The 25,611-nt window shown below is 40.2% G+C and overlaps 2 protein-coding genes across 7 annotated transcripts in view; both read left to right on the top strand.

Moving 5' to 3' along the window:
- The window catches only part of prpf39 (PRP39 pre-mRNA processing factor 39 homolog (yeast)), a 60,359-nt gene extending 56,026 nt beyond the window's left edge, over positions 1 to 4,333 (top strand). For 2 of the 6 annotated variants that reach the window (XM_048537335.2, XM_048537339.2), the window contains exons 13-15: positions 35 to 152; positions 1,837 to 1,886; positions 2,135 to 3,875. In XM_048537335.2, the coding sequence (XP_048393292.1) occupies positions 35 to 152; positions 1,837 to 1,886; positions 2,135 to 2,171 (205 nt within the window). In that variant the 3' untranslated portion in view covers positions 2,172 to 3,875. Of the gene's footprint in view, positions 1 to 34; positions 153 to 1,836 lie in introns of all 6 variants that reach the window. The other 4 variants (XM_048537338.2, XM_048537333.2, XM_048537337.2 and 1 more) reach the window with 4 other exon arrangements.
- Positions 4,334 to 8,243: 3,910 nt separating this feature from the next.
- LOC125455757 (ubiquitin-like FUBI-ribosomal protein eS30 fusion protein) lies at positions 8,244 to 24,265 on the top strand. Its single transcript, XM_048538171.2, has 5 exons — positions 8,244 to 8,378; positions 13,989 to 14,070; positions 17,095 to 17,239; positions 18,777 to 18,832; positions 23,969 to 24,265. The coding sequence occupies exons 2-5, from the start codon at positions 13,996 to 13,998 to the stop codon at positions 24,092 to 24,094; spliced, it is 402 nt and encodes a 133-aa protein (XP_048394128.1). The 5' UTR covers positions 8,244 to 8,378; positions 13,989 to 13,995; the 3' UTR covers positions 24,095 to 24,265.
- Positions 24,266 to 25,611: the final 1,346 nt, after the last annotated feature.

Consider the following 25,611-nt stretch of genomic DNA (forward strand, 5'->3'; position numbering starts at 1 on the left):
GACATGGGTGTGTGCATGTGTATATATGTGATAGGTCAGAAGAGCCAGAGGAGAAAAAACAAAGGAGTGATGCAACATTAACATCTGCCCAGCTGATGAGTGGAGACTTACAAGCTAATCAATCTGTGTATAATTACAATGCTTGGTATCAGGTAAGCAGTTTAAGAATCATAAACTCACTTCTGATTTCTTTGAATATGGGAACGCAATCTTTCAATTTTATACTGATGCTCCTTACTTTTTAAAAGTCACAAATTGAAAATATCGACATAGGTTGAATTGGATATTTTGCAATCAACCTGTTCAGGGATATAGTTCCTCCCCTCGGTCATACCTGAGCCCACAGTACTGAGGACTACTCTGGTGTCTCTTCCTCCATGTTTACTTGTAGGACTGAGCAGAGAAAATATCAAACTTGTGTAGTCTAGTTTTGTTTCAAAAAAAAATACAAATCACAAAAGTCTCTAAGCTATCTGATCTTGAATGGCCATCAGGTCACCACAACTGTTATGACATCCATTGATATCAACTTTAATATTTATATTTAATATATATTAAATAAATTTGAGTATGGCTGAGAAAGATGTCTTGTTAAAACTTTTATATCCCATCAACTTTAATCAGGATTTCCATTTCTAATTACTATTGACTGGAAATTAAACTTATTACACCTCCACTATACAAGTACTGTGTGCTAACTGTGTGATGCCTGCAGCATCTCACCTAAGATTCCTTCTGCAACATCTCCCAAATTACCAAAGATCCTTACATTAGCACCTTCCAACTCGTACCACTACCCCCTAGAATAAGGGCAGCAGGTACATGGACATGTTACCACCTGGAAGTTCTTCTGCAAATAGTTTTGCATCCTGACTTGAAAATATGTCACCGTTCCTTCCATGTCATTGAGTCAAAATCCTGCAATTCCCTACCCAACAGCATTGTGCTTTTACCTATGGCACAGACTGCAGCAGTTTAAGAAAGTTGCTCATGACTACCTTCAAGGGCAGCTAAGGATGGGCAATAAATGCTGACCTCACCAGCGACGCCTCTGTACCGCAAGTGAAATTTTAAAAAACTATCCTGGTCTCTCAGGGAAATACAGTAGATAATTTTCCAAATCTGAATCCATCTAGATTTGAAGATGTATTGTAATCTCTATACTGAAATCTAGGTACTCTCAAATAGCACTGTAGGAACATCTTCACCACATGGATTACAGTACTTAATGTTGGCAGCCAACTACTTACCCAGTAACCAGGTAGTGCTAAACAGCCTCATTTGAAAATTAAATTTTAAATGTTAATTCACCCTTGTATTTAGAACATAAGATTATTATAAAATACAAGTTGAAAGATTTACAAGTTTTGTGCTAGACTGTTGTACACCTCAAATATTTTACGTTTAGCATTAAGAACCTTTTGTGAAGGAGGAAAGGAAACATTTGGAGGACTAAGCATCTAAGTTGAATGCTGAATTTCAACTTACAAAAGGCATGTGAATCTGGTCTCTCTAGGTTAGTATTTGCTTGTCAGCTGGATCCATGGGTATTTAAACAAAAAATTAGCTTTAGCGAGCAGTCTAATGTGCCGAAAATTCACCTAATTCAATGCTTCTGACTCAGATGGGTAAAAGAAAGTAAATCTAAATCATCAGGATACAGTGAATTGGAGGCAAAGCTTTTCTTTACTTATGACTACTGTATTTGATCTGAAGTTTAGATGTTTACAATGAAAGCCTAAATTTGTATGATCACCAAGATACCTTAAAGTATAAAGTTCCTTGGTTTATAAATTCCTATCACACGTTTTAATTTTTTTTTGTCTTTTCCAACAGTACAATTATGCAACACCCTGGAACTACGGGCAATATTACCCACCACCTACGTAATATACTGGAATTTCTTGTTCTGAGATGTTTTGTTTATGTTATAAAAGTAAAAAGTGGAAAATATTGCATCTTAAAGGACTTGTAAAGACAGGATTTCTTTCTCGGATTAAAACTGGGGAAAAATTGTTTACTGGAAGATATTTGTTTGAGATCAGATAAGATTTATGTTCAAAAGCATTTTGAGAATTTCTCATCTTTTTTGAGTTTTTTTAAAAAATTCTCTTCATACTTAATTTGTTAATAGGAAAATAAATTTTAAAGATACTGCAGAGCACCACTGATGGTATAGTTTCTTATCTGGCAACTTCATGCGATTGTGGGATTTTGAAAAATTGCTGAGCTACATAATCAGGTATACGACTAATACATTTGTAATTGAAAACTTCAAAGACATGTTGCTTTTTATATTTAATTAAAATATGGTTGCACGTCTGGGAGTTCTGACTTTAGATACTTAAAAGTGCCTCCTGCATTGTGAAATAATACTGTTACATGCAGTAAATATTTTAAAAACACTTGAGCAATGGGATTTTGAGGATTTACACCTGGCCACCCTATTCTGAAATAATGTTGGTCGCCTGGTCAACATTAAACACCAGAAGTTGCCTCTTACAAACACGTTTGCTATAATCTTAGAAGCAATTTTATTAAAGGTTTGTTACCATTATCTGTTGGCTGGGACTAAGTATAAAATAGCTACTCCTTACTCTTATGAGCAGATTATTTTCCAAAATTAACGTAACATAAAATGCCATACATTTGTAACATCCATCTTTTAAGTATACAAAAGCAGCAAGAGGATATCTGCTCAAGATCATGTAGAAAATTTGAGACACATCAAGAATTTTATGTGGATGCTGATCAGATAGAAGAATTGCTTGGAACAGATGGGAATCACCTTGTGGATTTCATTAGGAAATGTCTGTAATGTTACTCTCACTGATATTCTGGAATGTGATTCAAATGAGGCACAGAAATTTCTTATTTCAAACCCTGTTCTAATTTTGAGTCAGACTTTACTAAGCTCTGTTCTTGATTTAATGCCTTTGCCCCATGTATCACTTCACTTCTATAGGAGTTCTATCATCAATGCAATTGTGTAGCATTTGGTTAGGAGAAGACATCAACTTTATAGTATTTTTGCTGCAGATTACTTTGATTACAAACTAGACTGAGATTCAGTCTTTTTTCCAAGATTAATGCCGCAGCTATAGATGACCAGTCTGACCCCAACTTTACAGCTAGAAAAATCTCTTTTTTTAAAACCCTCTACCATTGTGCACTAATCTCTTATGTGAAGAAGACCTTTGTTTCTGGCTTCCTTTTTGCATGGAAATGCATAATGCACAGCATACACCTGTGGAGTCAATGCAGCTGTACAGCATGGAAACAGACACTTCAGTCCAACTCGTCCATGCCGACCAGTTAACCTAAATTAATCTAGTCACATTTGCCAGCTTTTGACCCATATCCCTCTGAACCCTTCATTTTCACATACCCATCCAGCTGCCCTTTAAATGTTGTCAATGTACCAGCCTGCTACTTCCCCAGGCAGCTCATTGCATATGCCCACCACCCTTTTAAATCTTTCCTCTCTCACTTTAAATGTATTCCCTCTAGCTATGGACTCCCCCCACCCTTGGTGGGCAGAAAGACCTTGACTATTCACGCTATCCATGTCCCTCATGATTTTATAAGATTGCCCTCGGCCTGCCACATCCAGGGAAGATAGCCCCCAGCCTATTCAGCTTCTCCCTGTTGCTCAAACTCTTCAACCCTGACAACGTCCTTTGAAGGTGTTCAGAAATGGCTTACAAGTTTAAAGTATTGACAAAGGTCTGTAGCTCAGCTTGTGGATGAGATTGTTGAATTGCTTGCTGAGCTGCTTGTTTTTGTTTTGACGTTGCATCACCATGCTAGGTGAAATCATTAGTGGAGCTTCTGATGAAGTGTTGTTGTTCTACTCTGCTTAGAATTTATACTGTCTGTCTGGTCCATTATGGTAAGTACTATCATTTCTGGTTTTGATCTGTATGGGTTTATGTATGGGGTCCAATTTGATATGTTTGTTGATTTTAAAGTATGGGTGGAGAGCCATGCCTCTAGGAATTCCTGTGCGTGTCTGTTTTTGGCTTGGGCTACTATGGTTATTTTGTCCCACTTAAACTGATGGCCTTCATTGTCTGAATGTACAGATACTATGGAGGGTTCGTCGTACTGTTTTGCTGCTAGCTGTTGTATGCCAATGACTAGTTTACTTCCTGTCTGCCTGATGTGATGTCTGTGGCAGTTGTTGCATGGTATTTTGTAAACGACATTGGTTTTGCCTGTTGTGGGAATGGGGTCTTTAATCAGTGTAAGCGTTTGTCATTGGTACAGTCAGACTATGGGACAAGGTAACCATTAATAGCCCAAGTCAAACATAGACATGCATGGGAATTTCTTGAGGCATGGTTCTCCACCCATACTTCAATCAACAAACAGAATCCAATTCTATTATGAACACATACAGATCAAAACCGGAAATGACGGTACTCACCATAGCGGATTGGACACTATAAATTCCAAGCGGAGTAGAATAACATCGCTTTATCGGAGGCTCCACTAATGCTGTCACCTAGCATGGTGATGAAACATTTGAACAAAAACAAGCCAGCTTGGCAAGCAAGTCAACAACCACCTGATTTACAAGTTTCACAACACTTTCCCCCTGTAGCAGGGAGACCAGAGTTCAATGTGCTACTCCAGAGGTGGCCTAACCAATGTCTTGGGCAGCTCCCAACTTCTTTACTCACTGCACTGACCAACAAACGCAAGTGTATCAAATGTGTTCTTAACTATCCTTTCTACCTGGGACTCCATTTTCAAGAAATATGAACCCAAACTCCAAGGTCTGTCTCTTCAGCATTATTTAGCGAGCATATTTAGCGAGATTAACTTGTTCTGTCACTCCTTGATCCAACTAATCAAGGACCCATTGTAGAGGTAACCTTCTTTGCTCTCCACTATACCTGAAATTTTGATGTCATCTGCAAACTTGCTAACTGTACAACCTATGCTCATATGCTTCAACAGGCAACTGTAAATTTTATTCAACTGAGGTAAAATGTAACTTCTGTTAACTTATTAATTCTCATAATTTAATGCACAGCCTGAGGAAAGTCAGTATACATCTTGAGAGCTTAAATGCATAGAAATTATGGGTTTTCTCACTTGCATTTTAGAATGGAATAATACAAATTTCAAGGGAAGTTAGTCCTCTCTGGAACTTCAGCCTGTGAACCTTTTTGAGGGTTTTATCCAAATTCCTTTTGAAAGTTACTGATAAATATGCTTCCATTATCCATCAGAAAAGTCATTCTGGCTCATCATAACTATTTCGTCCAATGTTGCATCATATCCGTCATATTAGTTTTGTCCTATAGCTTTAAATCCTTTTGCCACTGGAAAGATTTTTTAATAACATTTCCTCATTCATGAATGATTTTGATAATTTTAATCAAATTTTCAGTTTACTTTCTCTTCCAATAAAAACTGTTCTCCAGTTTCTTTGTAACTTGAGCCTCTAGTCCCACAATGCTGCTATCTTCCGAACGTGCTGTCCAAAATTAAATGCCACTTTCTAGCTGAAGCCTTTAGTGTTTTATGAAATCTTAACTTCTCTTTTTATTTTGCTTTTTTAGTTTCTATATTAATAAGCTAAAAATCTCATTGACGTTTGTCTTTTCACCTTTCAACATCTCAAAAGACGTACATAAACCTGAGACTGTGATGTTCCTAGAAGCCCCACCCCCTTCCACCTTTTAAAATTCAACTGTTGGGTTTAATTTACTTCTACTCATCCTGGGAAAAACTTCAGTTCACAGTTGTCTGCATTAAATTTAAACTGCCTTGCACCTGCCTATTTCTTTAGACTATCCCTGGAGCCTGTTCCTATCATCTTCATTCTTTGCCATATTTTAGAATTGATCATATACATCAACAGTTGCATTGATACTTCCCTCCAAACTGCAAGCAAAACTTGTTCATAACTACTGTCTACTTTGTAGGTTAACCAATTTTGTATCTTCAGTGTCACTTGATTTTGTGAATATCAATTATGCATATGTTTCTGGGCTTTTATTTTGTAAAGTCTCAACATTTAAGGGCATTTAAATGGTCATTGGATAAACATATGGATGATAACGGAATAGTGTAGGTTAGATGGGTTTCAGATTGGTTTCACAGGTCAGCGCAACATCGAGGGCCGAAGGGCCTGTACTGCGCTGTGGTGTTCTGTTCTATAAATCGGGAAGAAAAATTTGCAGTTGAATCAAGAAGAAAGGTTGCCAGGCTGAATCAGGATTAAAGGTTCCTTTAGTTTCTGACTAAAGGAAATCAAACAAATCCAAATCCATCAAATGTTTGTGATAATATACTAAATCTGAGCTTTAGGGAAAGTATGAAATAACTTGGCATCTAATAAAATTTTGTTCTGTACTATTCATCACCTGTCGAACTTAAATGGTTCAAACTTGTCTCTAATCTGCTACATGCCCTGAAAGATTATTTTTTCCTCTCTAAATCAGATGGCCTTAATTCATGTAACCTATCTTTATGGTTAAGGTAATTGATCTCATTATGGTTGTTTTCTCTACATCTAAATCTCAATATTGAAAGTGTGAGCACCAATTCTGTATGATCCCTAGACAATATCTTGAGACATTAATTCACAGGGGCCAACTTGAAATGGTCATTTAAGTTCTAAGCTTCTGTTTATTTCAATCAGTATCAGTTGTATTGGAATGACCTTTAACAGGCAATAAATTTCAGGAGACAGCAAAGATCAGGCACGTGATCATTTATTCCAGCAAACACCAATATAATGCAGGGAGAGGCCAAAGACCAGCCGAATCTGGCCTTGACATGAGAACTTAATCGCCCCCTTTAATCTTTGGCTCACTTCAGAAGAAAAGTCAGTGATGCGGTCTCTAATACAAACAAATTGTAGTTTATACATTTTCTTGCTATCTTAATGTGGTGGCATCTACTCCCTCCCTGTATATACTATCGCTAATTAGTGCTGGGTTATCCAACTATGATTGGGTTTTTACGACATCACTGAATATTAGTAATTGCTTATTGCTGTTCTTGAGCAGTTTCATATTGCAGATTCAATCTTATGGACAGCTATTGTTTTATGTGCTGAGAACACAAGCTCTCTCCACGCTTTCTGATTTCTGTTAAACATATACTGCAAAGATTGGGGCTTTCTTTGGCTGTTTTATCCTGTTCTGTCATGGGCAGCTCGAACAAACCGCATATTATTTAGCATAGCTTTTCTTTCGCAATAGTATCTATGTCTTGTAGTGTGCTAATATGCTGCATTTTTTTCTTATACCACTCTGCCAATTGCTGTGTTTACAGGAGCCAATGCAAAACTCATTCCAAGCGTTTAACAGGTTTGTAATGTCCACTGTCAAAAATTGTTTCCATCAGTTTGAGAATCGCTGAAGGGCATCTCTGACCAGATTCTCTACTCTCGTTTTGATCCTGTCTAGTGGTCAACGAGAAATGGCTTTTTCCATTGCTCCTGGCAATACTATTATCCTTGCATTTTCACCTAATAATGTCTTCCCGCTCAGGATCATTGCATCCATATTTCCCAAGAGTTGATGAAGGACATGAATGGCTGCTTCCCCTTATGTTTTCAGGTATTAAATCTGGTACTTATGTTTCCCTACAACATGACCTCGGTGTCAGTCCCATAGCAACTAAGTCATATGAGCCTAGCAAGAGGCAGGACTTGAAGATCACATACTGAACCAATGCAGTTGGTGATTTTGTTGAAGCTTACAAAACATTTGCGGACGCTGTCGCCTGCTCTAGATCCCCAGTCAACAAACATTCCCTCTTGTAAGAATTTTGTAAGTCTCAACAAGAACGGCAGTGGGTTCAAAAACAGAAAATATTAGAGAAGTTCCAGAGTCCGGTAGCCGCTGTGGAGAGGGAAAACAAGATCCAATGTCTAAAACGCAAAAACAAAGAGCTAGGAATTCTGGAAATTGGGAACAAAACTCAGCAGCCTTGCAACAGCCGGGGAGAGAAACGTTTCGGATGCAATCACTTTCTGCAGAAATTCAGAAGTGGTGTTCGCTACGTCTCAAAATCAGTTAAGAAAGGTCAACACATTCTACCACATCATTTGAAGCAACGTTTTAATTCGATGTGACGGAAACTATTCACTGAAACAATTGCCCACGATCAGGAGACGTTGAAATCTCGTACGCTCCACAAGATAGAGACACCCCTGACACTTAATGCCGTGAATATACAGACTGCGCACGCGCACAGACCGCCTATAGTGGTCGATGGCCTTTTGTACGTGCGCATGCGCCGTTGATCGCAGTTATACTGCGCGTGTGCAGGTTGTCTCTCTTTTTCTGTTTTGGTAGATGGTGGTTGCGTCGTTGCTGTTTTCACTGTGAAACTGGGCCCACCTTCTCTCGGTGAGTGACCGCAGTTTGGCGAGTTCTCAAGTTCAAAATAAACGGATTTATGGTATACCTTGTCCTGACCGTGTTGCTGATTGTGGCCGTTCGGTTCCTCGGACTGTGTGTGTTGGCAAATGGCGCTGGAGTTGGGACTTAGGACCTGGGCTTCCCCTTCGGGCTGGCGCCATTTGCCGGGAGTGCGGGGCTTGTGGCGGTAGGTCCTTCGTGCGGGAGGTCTATGTTAGAAAATTTGATGCTGGCCGATGTATTGGTAACCAGGTGGCCCGCCTCTATTGATCGACTGTCATATTTTGTGGCCGTTGATCAGACAGATATAAAGCCGAGATTTTTTTCTCTGAACAAAATACTACAGCGCAGGAACAGCGCCTCGACTCACCAAGCCGGCACAATCAAAGCAGGCTTTCAAAACTAAAACGTGGTCTAGTCTCTGTCTATAATGTATCTGTAAAGATGCCTCTTAAACGTTGGTATTACGTCTTCTATTGCTTTCTCTTCATTAGCATTCTAGGTATTTACCACCTTTGTTTAAAACGTCTCTCTCTCTCTCAACGTTCTCTTTTTACCTTAAACCTTCGTCCTCCAGTAATTCTAAGCTAGAACTATTCCTGCCTCATGATTTTGTAAACTTTTGTTAGGTTGCAGCCTCTGACATCAAAATGAAAACAAACTTTCAGAGATAATGGGAACTGCAGATGCAGGAGAATCCGGGATAACAAAGTGTGGAGCAGGATGAACACTGCAGGCTAAGCAGCATCTCGGGAACACAAAAGCTGACTCTCTTTTTTGATAGTATCAGAGATAATGGGAACTGCAGATGCTGGAGATTCCAAGATAATAAAATGTGAGGCTGGATGAACACAGCAGGCCAAGCAGCTCTCTGATGAAGGGTCTAGGCCCGAAACGTCAGCTTTTGTGCTCCTGAGATGCTGCTTGGCCTGCTGTGTTCATCCAGCCTCACATTTTATTATCTCTTTTTTGATGAAGGGTCTAGGCCCAAAACGTTTGCTTTTGCGCTCCTAAGATGGTGCTTGGCCTGCTGTGTTCATCCTGCTCCACACTTTGTTATCCCAAGTTTATTCAACCTCCCCTTATAGCTAATACTCTCTGATTTACACTGTGCCAGTAAATTTCATCTGCACCATCTCCAAAGCCTCCCCATTGTTCTAATAGTGTGGTGACCAGACCTGCACATGATATTCCAATGTGACCTAATTAAAATTCGACAAAGCTACAACATATCTTGCTAAATTTTGTACTCTATGGCCAAATTGACACAGGCAAGCATGCTATATGCCACCTTTGTCCACTTGCGTTGCCCCTTTCAGGGAACTACAGACCTGTTGCCTAGCTCCTTTATCGTGATAATGCTTCTATTATACTTACTGTATAATTTTGTCCTGCATTACATGTTCCAAAATGCATCACCTTTAGCTGTAGTAAACTTTCTCTGCCCAAGTGTCCAGATGACACATCCTGCTGGAATCTCCTTACTGTCCAAAGGTCCCCAGATCTTTGTCATCCACAAACTGACTAATCAGACCACTGATCTGCTCTGATTTGTTTGTGTTATATATAAATAAAAGGGGTCCCAGCACTGACCCCTGCAGAACACCACTGTTCACTAGTTAGGAAAAAAGTAGCAGTGGGGATTTTTTTTCTATGACCAAACCAACTGTATGCATCTAACCAACTTTTCTTTATTCATTCATGGGATGAGGGCATTGGCATTTATTGCCCATCCCTAACTGCCCTTTGGGTCATTGAGTCAACCATAATGCTCTGGGTCTGGAATCACATGTCGGCCAGTCCAAGTAAGGATAGCAGTTTCTTTCTCTAGAGGACGTTAGTGAACCAGATGGGTTTTTCTGCCAGTCAACAATGGATTCACAGTAATCATTAGATTTCTAATTCCAGATATTTATTGAATTTAAATTCTACCATCTGCTGTGGAGGGATTTGAACCTGGGTCCCCAGAATGTTGTCTGGTCTCTGGATTAACAGTCCAGTGGTAATACCACTACACCATTGCCTCCATGCAGAACAGTTTCTGAGGAAGGGTCACCGGACCCAAAACATTAACTCTGATTTTCACTTCACAAATGCTGCCAGACCTACTGAGCTTTTCCAGCAACTTGTGTTTTTATTGCTGATTTAGAGGATTTGCAGTTTTTGTGGTTTATATGAAGATTTCATATATGGCCACTGAAATTTCCTCCCTTGCCTCTGTCCATGTTCTGGTATAGATCCCCTCGGGCCCTGGAGACTTGTTAACTTTAATGCTCTTCAAAGCTTCCAACACCACCACTGTTTTTTCTGTCAAAGTGCTCTAGAATGTCTACATACCCTTCTGTAGATGCCCCATCCACAAGATACTCCTTTGTGAATACCAATGCAAAGTATTCAACAATGACTCGCCCACTTCCTCCAGCTCCACATGCAGATTCTCTCCTTTGTCCTTGAGTGGACCCAACCTTCCCTTCGCTATCGTCTTGCTCCTTGTGCATGTTAAACCAATTGGGGATTTTCATGAATCCTTTTTACCAAAGACATTTCATAGCCCCTTTTAGCCTCCCTAATTCCTGCTATCTTCATATTCTTTCAGGGCCCTGTCTTTGGTTTCCTAAACCTTGCACATGCTTCCTTAATTCTTTTCGACTATACTGTTCAATTCCTCTTGTCATCGGAGGTTCCTGAATCTTACCATCCTCATTTTTTATTTTCACAGGAACATGCTGGTCCTGAACTCTTATTCTACTAGCCTTTAAAAGATTCCTCACATCACAGATGTGGAGTTACTCTTAAACAGCTCCCTGCAATCTACAATCCCCAGTTCCGGCCTGATATTGTTGTAGTTAGCCTTCCCTCCGATACAGTACTTTCACATGAAGACTACTCTCATCCTTATCCATAAGTAATGTAGATTTACGGACACTTTGAGAAATTCTTCCCCCACTGAAATTTCAATTGCCTGCCTGGGCTTATTTCCCCAACACCAGGTCTCGTATGATCCTTCCATACTTGGCTATTTGCATGTTGCTTCAAGAAACCCTCCTAAATGCACCACCCCCATCCAAGATAGTATCAGAGAGAGTGGGAACTGCAGATGCTGGAGAATCCAAGATAATAAAATATGAGGCTGGATGAACACAGCAGGCCAAGCAGCAGCTCAGGGTCTAGGCCCGAAACGTCAGCTTTTGTGCTCCTGAGATACTGCTTGGCCTGCTGTGTTCATCCAGCCTCACATTTTATTACCCCCATCCAAGATCCTGGCACTGAGGGACCTATTCAATTTCCAACAAGTTAAAATCACCCATTACAATGCATAAATCTGTCCACATACCTGTTCCTCTGTCTCCTGCTGGCTGTTGGTTGGCCTGTAGTGGAATCCTATCAGTGATTGTACCTGTTCTATTCCTGAGCTTTACCCGTACGGCCTTGCTGAAAGAGCCCCTCCAAGGGATCCTACCTCAGTACAACATCTTCTGTCCCTGATCAGTAACACACATTCTCACTTTTTTTTGCATCCCTATTCTACTTGAAACATCGGAATCCCAGAACATTAAGCTGCCGATCTTGACCCCTCTCAAGTTTTGTAATAACTACAGCATCATAATTTTGTGTACTTATCTAACCTCTCATTTCATCTGCCTTCTCTGTCTTGCTCCTCATTCTAAGATACTTCAGATGACCAGTCGCACACTATTCATTAACGTCTCTCTGTTAGTTCTTCCTCTTAGCCTTACTTGGCCATAGTCAATAACTCCTTGATCATTTCTCTTTCTTATTTACTGGTTTGCTTCTTCAATCCATGTGGTCTGACAGGAGCTACAATTGGACACACTCCCTGCATGCTTGCTTCTCATGGATGTTCAAACTGTCTGTGATTTCCCACATTCTGCAGGAGAAGCATACTACCCTGTTGATATGTTCACCCTCTAGCAATTATTTAAAAGATTCTATTAACTTACAGCTGATTAGATGGTCCCTAGTGTTGTTTTTTTAGTGATAATCTTAAGCACACTATTTATACGCAGTAACCTATATATTATAAATGCCAGTACTGTACTACTCTACTACTAGCTAAATCCCATCACTTTAAAACTTTTTGGGTATTAAAAGATTCATAGACCTTGAAGGTAAGGGAAAAATAATCTCTTGACTAATATTTCATCTGCCTTCTCTGTCTTGCTCCTCATTCTAAGACACTTCAGATGACCAGTCCCACACTGAGGGAAAGGCTGAGGGACTTGAGGCTGTTTTCATTAGAGAGAAGAAGGTTGAGAGGTGACTTAATTGAGACATATAAGATGATCAGAGGGTTAGATAGGGTGGATAGGGAGAGCCTTTTTGCTCGGATGGTGACGGCGAGCATGAGGGGGCATAGCTTTAAATTGAGGAGTGAAAGATGTAGGACACATGTCAGAGGTAGTTTCTTTACTCAGAGTAGTAAGGGAATGGAACGCTTTGCCTGCAACGGTAGTAGATTCGCCAACTTTAGGTACATTTAGGTCGTCATTGGACAAGCATATGGACGTACATGGAATAGTGTAGGTTAGATGGGCTTGAGATCGGTATGACAGATCGGCACAACATCGAGGGCCGAAGGGCCTGTACTGTGCTGTAAAACATCTTTTTTGAACTTACAATGTCACATAGTGCAGCATCCATCAATTTCCAATTTACTGGATTAAGGCTGCTACTCAAAATTAAGCCTAAACCTCCCTGAGCTTGAGTTTTTAAACCTGCTTCGGTTTGCTGCCTCTTCCCTCTGGTCTCTCGTACCACTTGGCTGCTGCCGATCAAGGGAAGGCTGCCACTTGAAACCAGTAGATGTGGTGACTGTGCTGACATCTCCCAGAATCCTCCTTAGATGCTTCTCATTGGTACCCTCTGGATGCTCTTTCCCGTTTGGGTTAAGGTATTACATCTGTGGGATTGTCATTCCCAGACAGTGGTAAATGATGACTTATTGATGTCTTGAAATGGAATTGAAGGTTATTGGCATTAGGTGGTTATGTAGCATTGAGGACACAATCCCTGATTAACTATTGTCATCTTTGATGACAGACCAACGAAAACAGCCTGAGCGGTCTATTTCTGCTGTCAGTTGTGTGGTCATAAAGTGACTTGAAAGGGTGAGGGCTGTTGTTTGCATTTTATCCCTGTTTGTTTCTTTTAAAGAGTAGCGTTTTTTTAATTTAGTGTGTTTAACTGAGTGTGAGGTAGTGCTCGTCCTGAGTTGCCATGAGAAGTTGGTGGAATCTTTAGTAAACCACTACAGGAGCAATCTTAGAAATGGCTTGCTAGATCATGTCAAGGGATGATTAAGAGCATGGGTCTGCAATCGTGTATGGTCCTAACAAGTTAAAGATGGCAGGTTTACTATCTAGATTTTTATTGCCGCTGAATATAGGATTCGTGTATTTAATTTGCACCAGAAGCAGTAATATCTATGCATGAGCCATTCCTTTTTGCTGAAATATTTTCTTGGATAGTTTATTTACTGTTGTATGACTGGAAGCTGACTTGGATGTCTAAGCTTATATAAGTGAAATTTTGGCGATTAGTACTGCTTCACAGATGGAGTCTTTTTTTGCCCCTTAGAATCACCATGCAGGTGTTTCTACGTGCTCAGAAGATCCACACTCTAGATGTGACGGGAGAAGAGACAGTTGGGCAAATTAAGGTACACTAACTACTAAATAGTAAACGAACTCTTCTTAAGATCGTAACCCCTGTAAAACTTTTCTTTATTTACATGCTTTTAGTAATTACTAGGTATTTGAGTCTGTTCCTGATATTAATCCTTTGTATAGAAAGTTGTTTTCTACATTGGGCTTTTAGAAATTGTCTCTTGTTTGGTGTGCAATTGATATGCTCCTTTTTTAAATAGAAAGACAAATATTCTGCCCTGATGCTACATTTAATGACAGCAGACAATTTTAATAGTAAAATAAAATCCAGGTTCACTTGTCTCAGTTTGAGATGTACCAGTCGCTTCAGAAACACTGTCTGAATGTATTGAAACAACCAAATGCATAAATTACTGGAGAAATGCAGAAGGGTAGCCATGGCCTAGTGGCATTATTGCTGGACTATTAATCCAGAGACCCAGGTAATGTTCTTGGGACTGGGTTTGAATCCTGCCATGGAATGGTGAAATTTAATTAAGTAATCTGGAGTTAAGAGTCTAATGATGACTGTGAAACCATTCCTGATTATCGCGAGGAGACCCATCTGATTTACTAATGTCCTTTTTAGGGAAGGAATTCTGCCATCCTTAGCTGGTCTGGCCTACATGTGACTCTAGACCTATGCAATGTGATTGACACTTAACTGCCCTCTGGATAATTAGGGACAGGCAATAAATTGATACATTCATAGAATGCAGAGCTGGGTTCAGAAGTGGCAGGTGGAGTTTAACCCTGAAAAGTGAGGTGATTCATTTTGGAAGGAAACTTGAAAGCAGAATACAGGGTTAACAGAAAGATTCTTAGCATTGTGGAGAAGCAGAGGGATCTTGGGGTTCATGTCCACAGTTCCCTGAAATCTGTCACCCAGGTGGATAGAGTTGTTAAGGCGTATGGTGTGTTGGCTTTCGTTTATAAAGGGGTTAATTTCAAGAGCCATGAAGTTATGCTCCAGCTATTCAAAAGCCTGGTTTGGCCACATCTGGAGTATTGTCTAGTTCTGGTTGCCTCATTTCAGGAAAGATGTGGAAGCGTTGGAAAAGTTGCAGAGGAGATTTACCAGGATGTTGCCTGGAATGGAGGGAAGATCTTACGAGGAAAGGCTGAGAGAGCTAGGGCTTTTCTGTTTCGAACAATGAAGGATGAAAAGTGACTGATAAAGGTGTACAAAATGATCAGCAGAATAGATAGAGTGGACAGCCAGAGACTCCTTCCTAGGGTGGAGGTAGCTTTTACAAGGGCACATAGTTTTAAAGTGAAAGGAGGTAGATACTGGGGAGATGTCAGAGGTAGGTTCTTTACCCAGAGAATGGTAGGGGCATGGAATGTATTGCTGGAGAGGGTAATGGAGTCGGCCTCATTAGGGGCATTTAAGCGGCTATTAGATAGACAGAGATCACAAAGTGTGGAGCTGGATGAACACAGCAGGCCAAGCAGCATCTTAGGAGCACAAAAGCTGGCATTTCGAGCCTAGGCACTTCATCAGAAAAGATAGGCATATGGATGATAGTATAAGGTAGGGGTGGAGGTTAGATAGACCTTAGGTTTCAGGTAAAAGTTCGGCACAACATTGTGGGCCGAAGGGCCTGTACTGTGCTGTACTGTTCTGTTCTAAATACTGGCCTAGCCAGTGGTGTCTGTGTCCCATGAAGGATTTTTTTTTAATTTCAATGTTTTGGGTCCTGTGACACTTCATCAGAACAGGGTTGACAGGACTTGAGGGATTAGCTCTTATGTTTTCTTAAGTAATCTCCAGATACTCTTGGAATTGCACTGAGAATAAGTTTGGTGCCACCTCAAGTGGAGCAGTGGAAGCTTATTGTGAATGGGATGATCCTCGTCATTTTTAGGAATGATTTGCTGTAGTAATTAAGTACTGGAACCCAAGTGTAACAAAGTTGATTATTATTCAGCTTTTTTAAAAAGTGCTGGCACAACTTTGTTCGATGACTGATTTTCTAGAAAAAATAACATTTATTTTAAAGGTTGGTCAGTTCCATTTGTTTGATGCACTTTGGGCCTTTCCTTCCAGTCCTATACTTCAGGAATAAACTATAGTGCAAGTTTTAGTCTTGTTTGGATTTTTGACAAGTGCTTAATTTTTTTAAGAAAATTTCACCTGCCTAAAGATTAAATTCGATGCATATGTTTATGAAATCAAATGACCACTTCACTTTATGTAGTGCCTAATGTTTCAGAATGTCTTCTATTTAAGGTATGGTCAGCCACAAACATTCCTGACTTTAGCTGCAAGTTGTAATACGATGAAGGATTGATCTGGTGTGTCCTAATGTCACCATACAGAATTTCTACAAATTCTGTTTAGAGGTGATTCCACATTTAGATGCAGTAGGAGAGGTTTACCTGTGTTTTGGTCATACGACAGTGTGCTCCTTGAGTCTCTCTAGCGGTCTTTATTCTTTTAATTGTTATTGTCACTGCAGTAGCTCCTCAGTGTATAGTTGTGGAAAGTCAAGTGGTTTGGATTCAATCTATTATAGTAATCAGATGAAGTCTGCTGTTTAGATAATGTTTTAGTGATCAATACTACACCTGTTTTGATAAAAATGAATAGGGGTCCAGATCCAAAACGTCAGCTCTCCTGCTCCTCTGTTTCTTGGCCTGGTGTGTTCATCCAGCTCTATACCTTGTTATCCCTGATAAAGTGGCTTTTTGGTCAGAAAGTCCCTTATTTTTAGTGGAATTAAGTGAATTCAGTGTTATATGCTGTAGCTGGTAAGAAAGACATGGTGAACTGTACAGTGAAAAACATTTCTTTAAGTGTATGGCAGATTTTCATAAAAGTAAATGAGACATTCGAGTATTGTTATATTTTGCAACAGACAACTTTGATCAAGTCTCCTATTCACTGCTGGCTACAAAATTTTGATTTTTAGTCCAAAAATTCCTGGTATCGTGTATGTCTTTAAATAAAATGCTGATTGTCTGAGGATCAATATATGAGATAATTCTGGTTTGCATGCCCCAAGAATTTCTCTCAACTTTTTTTTTAAATTCAGGCCCATGTTGAATCCCTGGAAGGAGTCACTGCTGTTGACCAAGTGATCCTCTTGGCTGGCACTCCCTTAGATGATGATGCTATCGTAGGCCAATGTGGCATCAGTGAGCACTGCACTCTTGAAGTAGTTGCTCGATTGTTGGGTGGTATGTATTTCAGTGACTTGAATTTACCTAATTACTACATCTATTTTAATAAATGTAGTGTTGAATGTTTACAGTATTGGCAGCAGAGTTATGGCTGGTCTAACCTGAAGGTTATTGTTTGTAGCATAACTAATCAGCATAGCATGTATATTTCTTTCTCCACATAAATGTTTTGCTAAAATTCTTCACAATTAATAAGGTTCCATGTGGTAGGCTCATTCAGAAAGTAAGGAGGTGTGGGCTTTAGGGAAATTTGGCTATCTGGGTTGTCAAGGAGGAGTTTGTGTTGGTTTTCATTGCCAGGGGAATTAAGTTTAAGAGCCACGAGGTCATGCTGCAGTTTTATGAAACAAGTTAGACCATACTTGGAACATTGTGTTCTGTATTGGTTGCCTCATTTATAGGAAGGATGTGAAAGCCTTAGAGAGGGTGCACGGGAGATTTACCAGGCTGCTGCCTGAACTAGAGGACAGCTGTTTTGAGGAAAGGTTGAGGGAGCTGGCGGCTTTTTCATTGGAGCGAAGAAGGATGAGCGGTGACTTGATAGAGGTGTACAAGATGATGAGAGGTGTTGATAGAGACTTTTTCCTAGGGTGGAAGTGACTATTACAAGGGGGCATAATTTCAAGGTAATTGGAAGAAGGTATATGGGAGATGTCAGAGGTAGGTTCTTTACAGTGGTGGGTGTGTGGAATGTGCTGCCAGCAATGGTAGTGGAGCCAGGTACATTAGAGACACTTTAGGTGACTCTTGGGTAGGCACATGGATAATAGTATAATGTAGGGCATGCAGGGTAGTTTGATCTTAGTAAGATAATATGTAAACACAACATTGTGGGCTGAAGGGCCTGTACTGTGCTTTACTGTTCTATGTTCTATTTCTGTTAAATACATTAAGATTGGACTGCATCAATCTCACTATTTTCTCCCTGTTGATGCCACTTTCAATTGCCTTCCCTCAATTTGTTGCAGATCATGGGATGGTTGATGTTAAGAAATTTGACTTTGGATTGTGTCATTATAAATGCCAATTACTTTTTTCTAAGTAAGATTGTTGTGTGTTCTTGTTTGCTGAGAATGCATGACTTTGCCATTGTCCAAGGGTGCTGCATGAACAGTTTGAATTAATCATGGAATTGTAGATATTTTCTCATTGAACTACTCAGATGTTAATACTTGCGGAGCAGTGGGATTCGAACTAAGCCTCATCATCAGAGATGGGGACACTACCACTATATCACAAGTGGCAAGTGTGGAATTGTCTACTTTTTATCATTTTTGGTTTGGTGCTATTAATTGAGTTGTTCAGCAAATGAACCATCTCTTCAGTGGTGTCTACTTTTCTCAATAATTGCCTGGGTATGTTGATGTTTGTGCACCAGCTTCTGGATGGTCCAGCAGTTCTTGCAAGTCCATATGACTTAAGATTTGTATAATGTCTAGAATATAAATTTAAAAACAGCAAACAAAAGCTTAGTTTGAAAGTCTTACTTATGATGTCTTAAAATACCATAGGTTTTTCTGTCCTTTGTTTTTAGGCAAGGTCCATGGATCCCTTGCTCGAGCTGGAAAAGTAAAAGGTCAGACTCCCAAGGTAGGTTTGACTGAAAGCACCCTGCAACGAAAAATCTTTTAAGATTTCGCTGTACTTTTGTGTTTTTTCTTATTTTGCATATCTAAACAGTGTGCGAACTATCACTACTGAAGATGATAACCAACTATGCTAATAACTATATCATGTGGGGTTCTGAATTATCTCACCTGTCCAGTGCACGAGCCACTTCCTATTGCACTTGGTTATATTGGTTGGTGTTTGTCTGTTGTGCAAAAACTGTTTCTAATTTGACTGAACTTCTGTATTCATTCTAGTTAACAAAGCTTTACACAAGGTTCAATAGTAAATTTCCTTTCAGTAGAACTGGTGTAACCTGGAGGCTGTGTGAATATACAACAGTCTTAAATCTTGTACATACAAGTGAGAACCTCTAAGTCATAGAAACAGAAGTAGGCCATTCAGCCCATCAAGTCTTTCCACTGTTTCAGTGAGATCGTGGCTGATCTGATAATCCTAAATTCTGCTTTCTTTCCTTTTGTTTTACAATCCTTGGCTCCCTCAGATTAAAAATCTGTCTCTGCTCTGAATACACTTAAGGACCCAACCTCAACAGCTCTCTGTGATAAAGATTTCTACAGATTCAAAACTTTCAAAATAAATTCCTCCTGATCTGCTTTGAAATGAGCAAACCCATATTCTAAGATGATGCCTTCTAACAAAGAGAAATAACCTTTTGTCTATCCTGTCATGTCCCTGAATCTTGTGTTTTAATATGATCTCATTTTTTCATATTTCAATCAGTGCAGGCTCTATCTCTCCGACTGGATAGGTTTGTCCCACTGAGGCAAGGAAGGAATGGTAGGGTGAAGGAACTTTGGATGACAAGACATGTGGAATATCTCTTCAAGAGGAAGAAGGAAGCTTACTTAAGGTTAAGGAAGCAAGGATCGGACAGAGCTCTAGAGGGCCACAAGGTAGCCAGGAAGGAACAGAAAAATGGATTCAGGTGAACTAGAAGGGGGTATGAAAAAGCCTTGGCAGGTAGGATCAAGGAAAACCCCAAAGTGTTCTTTGCTTATCTGAAGAACAAGACGATGGCCAGAGTGATGGTAGGGCCAGTCAGGGATAGTGGAGGGAACTTGTGCATGGAGCCCAAAGAGGTAGGGGTGGTCTTTAATGAATTCTTTGCTTCAGTATTCATCAGTGAGATGGACCTTGATGCTTGAACAGGCTTGATGTTAGGAAGGAGGATGTGCTAGACATATTGAAAAACCTGAGAATCGATAAGTACCCTGGGCCAGACAGGATAATACCCAAGGTTGCCACAGGGTGTGAGAGTGTGGCGGGCAAATTATTAGAGGATTCCGAGGGTATTTATGATTTGCAAAAGCATAGTTTGATTGGAAATAGTCAGCATGGCTTTGAACAACAGTTTATGCCTCACAAGCCTTATTGAATTCTTTAAGGATGTGATAAAACGCATTGAAGATTGAGCAGTGAATATGTTGTATATGGATTTTAGCAAGGCATTTGATAAGGTTCCCCATGGATTTGGGGAAATTTGTCTGTCTGGATACAAATCTGGCAGTCCAATAGAAAAGAGTGTCGTAGATGGAAAGTATTCAGCTTGGTGACCAGTGGTGTTCTGCAAGGTTTTGTTGTGTGATCTTTATAAATGACTTGGATGAGGAAGCGGAAGTGGAAGGTGAGTTAGTAAGTTTGTCGATGACATGAAAGTTGGAGTTGTGGATAGCATGGAGGGCTGTTGTAGGTTGCAACAGGACGTTGTCAGGATGCAGACCTGGGCAAATAAGTGGCAAGTGGGAATTCAACCCAGAAAAATGTGAAGGGATTCATTTTGGAAGGTCAAATTTGAATGCAGAATACAGTGTTTATGGCAGGATTCTTGGCATTGTGGAGGAACAGATCTTGGGGTCCATGTCCATAACCCTGTAAAGTTGCTACCCAAGTTGACAGGGTTGTTAAGAAGGCATTTGGTGTGTTGGCTTTCATTGGCAGGGGTACTGAGTTTAAGAGCTGTGAGGTCGTGCTGCAGTTCTATAAAACTGGTTAGACCACACTTGGAATATTGTGTTCTGTATTGGTTGCCTCATTTATACGAAGGATATGGAAGCTTTAGAGAGGGTGCAGGGGAGATTTACCAGGATGCTGCCTGAACTAGAGGACAGCTGTTTTGAGGAAAGGTTGAGGGAGCTGGTGGTTTTTTCATTGGAGCGAAGAAGGATGAGAGGTGACTTGACAGAGGTGTACAAGATGATGAGAAGCATAGATAGGGTTGATAGTCAGACTTTTTCCTAGGATGGAAGTGACTATTACAAGGGGGCATAATTTTAAGATGATTGGGGGAAGGTATATGGGAGATGTCAGAGGTAGGTTCTTTACAGTGGTGGGTGTGTGGAATGTGCTGCCAGCAGTGGTAGTGGAGTCAGGTACATTAGAGACATTTTGGGTAGGCATATGGATGATGTAGGGTGTGCAGGGTAGTTTGATCTTAGTACATAGAACATTACAGCACAGTACAGGCCCTTCGGCCCTCGATGTTGTGCTGACCTGTCATACCGATCTCAAGCCCATCTAACCTACACTATTCCATGTACGTCCATATGCTTGTCCAATGACGACTTAAATGTACCTAAAGTTGGTGAATCTACTACCATTGCAGGCGAAGCGTTCTAGTCCCTTACTACTCTGAGTAAAGAAACTACCTCTGACATCTGTCCGATATCTTTCACCCCTCAATTTAAAGCTATGCCCACTCGTGCTCGCTGTCACCATCCTAGGAAAAAGGCTCTCCCTATCCACCCTAGCTAACCCTCTGATTATTTTATATGTTTCAATTAAGTCACCTTTCAACCTTCTTCTCTCTAATGAAAACAGCCTCAAGTCCCTCAGCCTTTCCTTGTAAGACCTTCCCTCCATACCGGGCAACAACCTAGTAAATCTCCTCTGCACCCTTTCCAAAGCTTCCACATCCTCCTTATAATGCGGTGACCAAAACTGTACGCAATACCCCAAGTGCAGCCGCACCAGAGTTTTGTACAGCTTCACCATAACCACTTGGTTCCGTGACTCGATCCCTCTATTAATAAAAGCTAAAGGCACTGTATGCCTTCTTAACAGCCCTGTCAACCTGGGTGGCAACTTTCAAGGATCTGTGTACATGGACACCGAGATCTCTCTGCTCATCTACACTACCAAGAATCTTACCATTAGCCCAGTACTTTGCCTTCCGGTTACTCCTACCAAAGTGCATCACCTCACACTTGTCTGCATTAAACTCCATTTGCCACCTCTCAGCCCAGCTCTGCAGCTTATCTATGTCTCTCTGCAACCTATAGCATCCTTTGTCACTATCCACAACTCCACCGACCTTAGTGTCATCTGCAAATTTACTAACCCATCCTTCTACGCCCTCATCCAGGTCATTTATAAAAATGACAAACAGCAGTGGACCCAACACCAACCCTTGCGGTACACCACTAGTAACTGGTCTCCAGGATGAACATTTCCCATCAACTACCACCCTCTGTCTTCTTTCAGCAAGCCAATTTCCGATCCAAACTGCTATATCTCCCACAATTCCATTCCTCCGCATTTTGTACAATAGCCTATTGTGGGGAACCTTATCGAACGCCTTGCTGAAATCCATATACACCACATCAACCGGTTTACTCTCATCAACCTGTTTGGTCACCATCTCAAAGAACTTGTAAGATAATATGTCAACGCCAACATTGTGGGCTGAAGGGCCTGTACTGTGCTGTACTGTTCTGTGTTCTAAGGCAGTCCTTCCATGGCTGGTATTACCTTGGTGAACCTTCTTTGAACTGCCTCTAATGCCAGTGCATCATTCTTCTGACCCTAAAACGTTTTGTATTGTGTGTGGTACTGACTTGTACTGTTTTAGAAAAGCCTCCTTACTTTTTCACTCCCTGTGAAATAAAGACAAAGTCATTGATATGTGCTGTGAATAATTGTCAGACCAGTACAGATTCTGGTAGTACGCCATTTAAGATGTGTTTCCAGACTGAAAATGCCTCCAATCTCTTAACCATCTGTACTTCTGTGTTCTTTTAGCCCCCATGAAGAATTCTAGAAAATTGGAGTCAGAATTTCCTCTTCATGGATACTTGGCTAAAAGATGGGTAGGACTGGCAGCTGAATATCCCAGGATTTAGATGTTTCAAGTGTCATAAACAGGGAGGTAAAAGGAGTGGGCAAGTTGCCTTACTGGTAAATGAGTATCTCGCAGCTGTACTTAGGGAGGATACATCAGGACTCATGTAGTGAGGCAATATAGGTGAAACTCAGGAATAGGAAAGGTGAAATCACAATGCTCGGGGTTTCCCCCAGGGTTTGGTGGGAGGGCGGGGTGGGGAGTGTCTGTTACTAGGGGACACAAGTTCAAGATGTGAGGGGGCATGTCTTAAAAATAGATGAAGCAAGTTCCACACAAAGGGTGATGAGTGCCTGGAACATGTTGCCAGAGGAGGTGGTGGAAGTTACATTCAAGAAGCACCTGGATGAATTCATGAATTGGAAGGGAATAGAGGGATATGGATCCTGTAAGTGAAGGCAGTTTTTTAAGCATGGAAGGACAAAATGTGGCTGCGCAGGCTTGAAGGGCTGGAGGGCATGATCGTGTGCTGTATTGTTCTTTGTTCTTACTATGCTATGCTAACTTTGCTTGGTCATATTAAGCAATTCTAAAGGCTCTTATTTTATAATAGATTAATAGTTTTCTGCTAACTGGCCCTTTCCCTTCTGTTAATTAAATGTGTTACATTGGCACTTTTCCAGTCTAGGACTTAAAGGATTACTCCAGGATTATCAACAGTGTTTCAGCAGCTGCTGCCTGACCCACTGCTTTTCAGCGTTTTTGTTTTCAGTACGTGCTTCCACTATCACTGTTTTCGCGTCCTATGTTCGGGGACATCCCACCAGATTCAAGGGATTTATTTTTTATAAGCCCCATTAGTTTCCCTTTCACTTGCAAGTTGCATTTATTTCCTGTTCTTTAACTTCTTAATCTCCATCCTCCTTTTAATTTGAAAAAGGGCATGCCCTCCAGTCCTGCTTTTTACCAAACTTGGCTCCAAGTGTTGGTGTTGTTTTGTCCTAAAATTTAAAATTTTCAATTATGATTTTGCATAGGTTGCAAAACAAGAGAAGAGGAAAAAGAAGACTGGCCGTGCAAAGAGGCGCATGCAGTACAATCGCCGTTTTGTAAATGTTGTGCCATACTTTGGGAAGAGGAAGGGACCAAATTCAAATTCATAAAATGTTATTTTTTCCATCAGAAACTGACTTTAATTTGATTCAGTGTGTTGATATATATTCCTCTCTTCCTTTAAGGACTGGCCCACTCGAATGGACCTATTTCAGATATGAAGTAATTGACTTGATTTGGTAATCAAATTCTAGAGTGTGATTAATAAACACTTTCAAGCAGCTTAGTGTTTTGTCTTAATCTGTTCAGCAGTATAACTGTACACCCAATTCACCATAGAAGAATTCTGCACAATTATTACTGTTAAGCTGATAGTTTCATAATAGCAATCTTGTCAATATATTTTAGGATTTCCTCATAGATAACGTTCTGCTCTTGAAGTATGATTTTTAAATTCCAGTTGCACTGTCTACTGGCTGGATTCTATGCTGATGAAGGGTCTAGGCCCGAAACATCAGCTTTTGTGCTCCTGAGATGCTGCTTGGCCTGCTGTGTTCGTCCAGCCTCACATTTTATTATCTTATATTCTATGCTGATGCACTGATTTTGTGCCTAAATTTATACTGAGTGTAATCTGACTGACTTGAGACATTTTTACCTAAAGGCATTAAGGCAAAAGAGTGCGGTCATCTTGGAACTCATCTTAAATGGGAACAAGTTATGGTGATCAGGATTTAATATTTATTCAACATGAAACCATAAGGGTGTAGTAAAATAATTGGTATTTACTGGATTGGAAATCCTCAATATCAGCAAAGGTGATTCACTGGGTCTTATTCTCCTTGAAGGGAGAAAGAGTAATTGCAAATAACAACATTCCAATTCTTTTGCATTCCATTTATTCTAACGAAATAAAAGTGTTTGGCCACTATTATAAAGGATTTACAAATTGTAATGTTCTGCATGGTTTAGTGGCTTGTAAAAGTGAAACAGTGGTCATCTAATATTGGGCTGTTTGTGGCAAATATGAATTAAGGACAATATTAATAGAAGTAACGTTGGTCAGCTCTTTAAATTTGTATTCCTATACCTCTAACGCTCAATACGTCCACTTTTAGTTCAGATGTTTTGTTGTCTTTTTGAACCTGCAGAAAAATTAATAATCTGGATGAATTCTCAAAGCTCATTTACCCTTCAATTTATTCTGCAGTCTCTATACCCCAATAGTGGGCAGGTTTTTTTTGGTTTTGCTAAAAATCAACAATCATCAAGTGTTGGAACTACATCCAAATGCAAATTGTTGCCTTAAGTAAAATGGGATACAGGCAAGCTTACAAAACTTCCATCAAAAATCATTTTTTAACTGGGATGTTTTCTTTAAAGTTGCAAATAAAACTCTATATACAAATAAGGGAGAAAAGCATGACTTACATCATTCAGTCATAGTTGTACAGTACGGAAACAGACCCTTCAGCCTAACCAGTCCAGGCTGTATGTAATCCCAAACTCAACTAGTCTCACCTTCCTATTTGGTCTATGTCCCTCCAAACACTTAATTATGTACATATCTTTTAGACATTGCAACTGTACCTGCATGCAGTACTTACTGTGGAAGCTCATTGCAGAC

The sequence above is a fragment of the Stegostoma tigrinum genome, chromosome 10, assembly GCF_030684315.1.
Source record: "Stegostoma tigrinum isolate sSteTig4 chromosome 10, sSteTig4.hap1, whole genome shotgun sequence".
Taxonomy (NCBI): Eukaryota; Metazoa; Chordata; class Chondrichthyes; order Orectolobiformes; family Stegostomatidae; genus Stegostoma; species Stegostoma tigrinum.

What these genes read in the sequence shown, in the direction of transcription:
- LOC125455757 (XM_048538171.2), top strand. Translation starts at nt 13,996, where the DNA reads ATGCAGGTGTTTCTACGTGCTCAGAAGATCCACACTCTAGATGTGACG. An exon ending in AGACAGTTGGGCAAATTAAG is followed by an intron (nt 14,071 to 17,094) that starts GTACACTAACTA and finishes TTTTAAATTCAG; the next exon opens with GCCCATGTTGAATCCCTGGA. An exon ending in TAAAAGGTCAGACTCCCAAG is followed by an intron (nt 18,833 to 23,968) that starts GTAGGTTTGACT and finishes GATTTTGCATAG; the next exon opens with GTTGCAAAACAAGAGAAGAG.